Source organism: Medicago sativa, chromosome 1, assembly GCF_051527215.1.
Source record: "Medicago sativa cultivar Bolivia chromosome 1, Bolivia_mono, whole genome shotgun sequence".
Taxonomy (NCBI): Eukaryota; Viridiplantae; Streptophyta; class Magnoliopsida; order Fabales; family Fabaceae; genus Medicago; species Medicago sativa.
In genome coordinates this window covers 80,267,032-80,271,801 of record NC_140749.1, presented here as the reverse complement: position 1 = coordinate 80,271,801, position 4,770 = coordinate 80,267,032, and the positions used below count along the sequence as shown (strand labels likewise).

At 31.1% G+C, this 4,770-nt stretch overlaps 1 protein-coding gene across 1 annotated transcript; it reads right to left on the bottom strand.

Annotated features, from left to right (window-relative positions):
- Window positions 1–2,580: 2,580 nt before the first annotated feature.
- Window positions 2,581–3,640, bottom strand: LOC146957956 (protein IDA-like). Its single transcript, XM_085739621.1, has one exon. It carries the CDS (start codon window positions 3,088–3,090, stop codon window positions 2,815–2,817), a length of 276 nt encoding a protein of 91 aa, XP_085595747.1. The 5' UTR covers window positions 3,091–3,640; the 3' UTR covers window positions 2,581–2,814.
- Window positions 3,641–4,770: the final 1,130 nt, after the last annotated feature.

Sequence of the window (4,770 nt, the reverse complement as noted above, 5' to 3'; positions counted from 1 at the left end):
GTGGCACGTATCCCTGGTCCATACTTTAATATAAGCCTAACTAGTCTTTCACTCAAGTTCTTAGATTCATGTCCCATGAGATCATAAACCGTAGCCAAATCTTCATCGGTCAGGGGAGGTAAAGCAGCAGCTATTTCTCTCTCCTTCTCCTCCACCTCCTTGGAAATCAAATCCATCATCTTCCTCCTTTGTTCCTGTCGTCTTTTGGCGATTTCCTGACAAAACTTGTCAACTTCTTCTTTGCTAGGAGGTGCTTCTTCGGCTTTCTTCTTGTTGTATGCCGCTCCAGTCCAGCTTACCAGATTCATTCGCCGCCGCCATTGTTTTCTTTCACGAACCCTGGATTTGATTGAACACGCGATTCTGCCTGTAACTATGTTAGTACAAATTCGCAACTTTGATAATCCATTAATTACAACGCCTTGGTTCTTTTATAAAATTAAATTAAATTAAATGGTATTGTCTGCACATGATAATAGTAAATTGATCAAACCAAACACAAATTTTATTGAAATAAAAAATTGAAAGCTTTGTAGTAAAAAGAAGAATCAAAGATTGGGGATATTTATTTTGTTAGCAATTATTCTTTCCCCGTGTTGTAATGCTAAAACATGCGTATGTACAAAATTGAAGGTTGTGTTGCAATGAAATTTGTGGGGTGAAATCCAATGATAAAAAGGGTACAATTGAGATTTTTTATTATTTGTACTTGTACAGGTGAAAGTGAAAGTATAAATGTAGGAAGGGGTATATCATATAATTTCCCGTGTCCGCCCATTTAATTGAATGGTTCATATATCATGAGCTTTTAACACCCCCAGTGTTCTTAAAACACCTCCATTTCTATTATTTATTTGAAAAAACTACCCCTCCCTAGAAGTATATTATTATTTTCATATAGATAGATGGATGGATGGATGGATCTTGTCCGAATTTAGACTTCCAGACATCTCGTTCACAACCTTTATTATGTGGTCAAGCATTGACGAGTGATACATAGTTTTGCAATATGCATGCCGTCTATGCACTAAAAGTCAGCTGAAGTTTTGCAAACATATCTTTGAAATGAAGTCAGGGCATATTTGCCTCAAAACAGATTTGTATCCTTAAATTTTTTATTCCATCAACCTTGAGGACCTCTGTTGCAAAAATATGAGTTAAAAATAAGTTGAAATGGAGAAGCTACTCAATATTTCTACAATCACGGTTCTCATATGTGTTAAAATAAACGTTTGACTTAATTTTGTAAAATTGATTCGGTTAAAATTAGGTTCGATGTAGTCGAACAATTTTAATCTAAGCAACTTTGATTGTGAGATAGTCACAAAGTTTTGGTCATGAAAGAGCATCTTTCCCGTTTTAAAATTCTTAGTGCATCTCCGACCCTAAAGTTTTAAGAACCCACTTTATAGTTTTAAGTAGATCCATGTGTGTCAACTCAATTACTTTTACTCTGAAAAATTTCATCCATAAGTTGCTTAACTCGCAAATTCATATATCTCTCTCTTCCAAATTTCATTTCATGTTTTCTCTCTCATTTTTACACTTTCAAGTGCATAAAATTAATATTTTAATCCCATAGAACTCAATTTTGAAGCTCCTTGAATATACAACTGATAAATGTATGGAATTCAAAATCTCGTGGCACACTAAAACAATATGTTTTGTTTTTTGACAAGACTAAAACAATATGTTATTGTTAAGAAAAACTCAAGGCACTAATTAATTCACCTTAATTTTTACTTGTTCAAAAAAAAATTCACCTTAATTTTTAAACAAAAAAAAAAAGTCCAACTTAATTTTCATTAATATATGCAGCTAGGGGACCTAAGTTTCCATTAGAATATAGTAGTCAAGGTGGCAAACGTCTCATTACAAGACAACTTTGAAATTTGATTTGTTTTTAGAATAACTCTATGCAACTGTAGAAAGTATCGACTTTATTCTAATAATTCCCTTGCTTTCAGGGATTTACATCCATTGAAATTGACATACAATTTCAAGCACATATTCTAATAATTCCCTTGCTTTGAGGGATTCACATTCATTGAAATTGATACATAATTCCAAGCACAGTTGAAAATAATGAATGAATATGCAAGGTGCAGCCCTAAAATCAATTTATTTTTTTATTTAATATGGACCCAAAATTAAAATTTCAGCCATAGCCATAGCTTGTCTCATTAGATTAATTACAAGTGTGACAGCAAAGTTTTCTAAACTGCAACTTGGTAGACTTTGTGATTGAGCTAGCACTCCATTATTGCCTTTTTATGCTATAGTTCTGAGATAAGATCCAAAAAATGGCTTTTTTTATTTATGGACACTCAACATCAAGTCAATATTACATCACACTAGACATGAATGGGATTATAATGTCTGTCTCAAGCTCTATAATTTGAATGAAAAATTGACATTTGATGTTTGTAATAAGCTAGTTGCATAGTATAGTTAATGAAATAAACAAATTGAGATTGAAGATAAATCATTTGGATTAATTAATCATCATCAAATTGAAAAAGCAAGATATCAATTGGACAAACTGATCATAGATTCATAGATAATAAGATGAAAACAGCCTTTCATTCATAAAAATGCACTAAATATATTATTAATATATGCTTTTATGTACAATATAATTTAGAATCATAGAGCCAAAAAAAATTCAGACCCTTTTTGAAGATTTAAAGGATCTAAATCTCCTTAGGCTTGGTATCAAATTCCAAACATTGAAAACCTAAAAGTTGAAGAAAAGGATGAAAAAAAAAATGAAGAAACTAAAGTAATCATGCAAAAAATGACATCTTATTCAACTTAATTGTTAGGTGTTGAATCCACCTCTGAATTATGCCTCATTGAAGGACCTGAAGGTGGTATTCGCATTCCTTTCGGGAAGAAGTTGAAAACCAAACCCGGGTTATGCTTTCGCCTTAGATGTTCTGTGTTTTCATTCATCTTCAGCTTCATTGTTGTAATTCCCATCCTTGTAGAAGTGCAAGAACCAACCAAAAGCAAGTAAACAAGGAGAAGAGTTAGAGAAAATGTTTTACATGAGAGATGCATAGATTTAGAATATTGAGAGTTAGCCATAGGGAAGGAATGAGGATGTTTGATAGGAAGAGGTTTAAGAAAGATGTTGAAGTTTTTCTTCTTTTTACTTTTTGAGGAAAAAATTTCAATGTGAAGAAACTAAGAAAGTTGTTTCATATGTGGGTTGCATGGAGGAATAATGAAAAATGAAAAATGTAAGGTTATTGAATATGGAATTTAAACAAGAGAATTAAGGCACACGCAAAAGAGACTATTGAAATTTCAATGTCAACGTTTGAAAAATACAATAGAAAATATTTAATATTGGGTTAGAATAGAGAAGTACTTGGTGATGGCTATGCTTGGACTTGGGCACCAGATTTATTTGCTTTAGGTGTATGAAAATGTCTTATTTATTGGTCAATAAGAATGATTTCCTCCTAATAAAACATGCCAAAGCGTGTGATTGTGAAACATTGAAATTTGGAAACTTTTGCACATGCTTGAAAGCCTAAGAATTCGATAAGGGTTGTCACTGTCACCATATGGTGAAGGATAGTTTTCAGTTTTATATCTATTTAACCGATTTGGAAAATTAATGGTGTTTATAATTAGTACAATAACTTGAACATGGGGTGTATAAATATGCATATGGTGTGGACCCAATCTTCTTTGTTCTTTCTAATTTCGTAAGAAATTAAGTAGATGATGTGAATACAATAGTATACATGAAGTTCGTTGAATATGTATCAATTATCTAATTATTCATCGATAAGTCATATTTTTGTATTAAATTATTTAAAAAAAATCAAATTTTGAATAAATTTTGCTTACAAGTTTCATGTATCAAACTAAATTTTAGGGTAATTAAGAATTTACACATTAAAAATAGAATAACACACTACATATGTCAAACAGTACTGAAACATTGTTATTATTGTACAAAAAGAGTAGAATTTTAGCACGGCAAGCATTGTAGAAAAAGGAGGGTGTGATTAATCAGTTTCTATGCAAATAATTAGTAAGATAATGTTGAGAACTTGGTGACCGTTTTGAATATTTTATTTTCCTTTGCCTTACCATTTTGAGAACTTTTGTTACATCAGATTTTCTTTTTTTTTAAGAAATTTTGTTACACCAGGTTAATGAAGATGTTGGTGCGGTATGTTAGTATAAAATATTATTTTTTGACAAATAGTTCAAGAGATTATTTGGCAAGGAATAGTTGAAGAGATGGGTACATTATTTGGCATAAAATAGTTGAAGAGATGTGATATCTATTTAAGGTAAGAACTGTGTTACCTTTGAAGTCCTCTAAAAAAATGTTACCTTTCAAGAACTGTGAGTAATCTATCCGACAACTAATGAAAATTATTCATACATACATTTACTTGAAGGTAACACAGTTCTTTATTGATTGTTGAGTAAATTACCCACAATTCTTAAAAGATAACCCAAAAATAATAGTTTAATTATTTATTTGTACAAAAACCAATATTTGAGTGCTTAACATTTTTTTGTGTAAGGAAAGAATTTTTTCCCGAATCATGAACAACATAAGTCATAGCATTTTTGTTGAGAAACCACTTCACAATCACAATCGTCGAATTGCCAGCAATCCATGATTAATTATGGCTTTTTTTTATAGTATATACCTCTGACATCATTATCGTGGTGTTTATTTGGAAAGCGAAAATATGGTTTAACTTACTCTTTCAACATAAAATCCATTTATTTTTT

Coding starts and splice junctions, on each gene's coding strand:
- LOC146957956 (XM_085739621.1), bottom strand. CDS start 3,090: ATGGCTAACTCTCAATATTCTAAATCTATGCATCTCTCATGTAAAACA.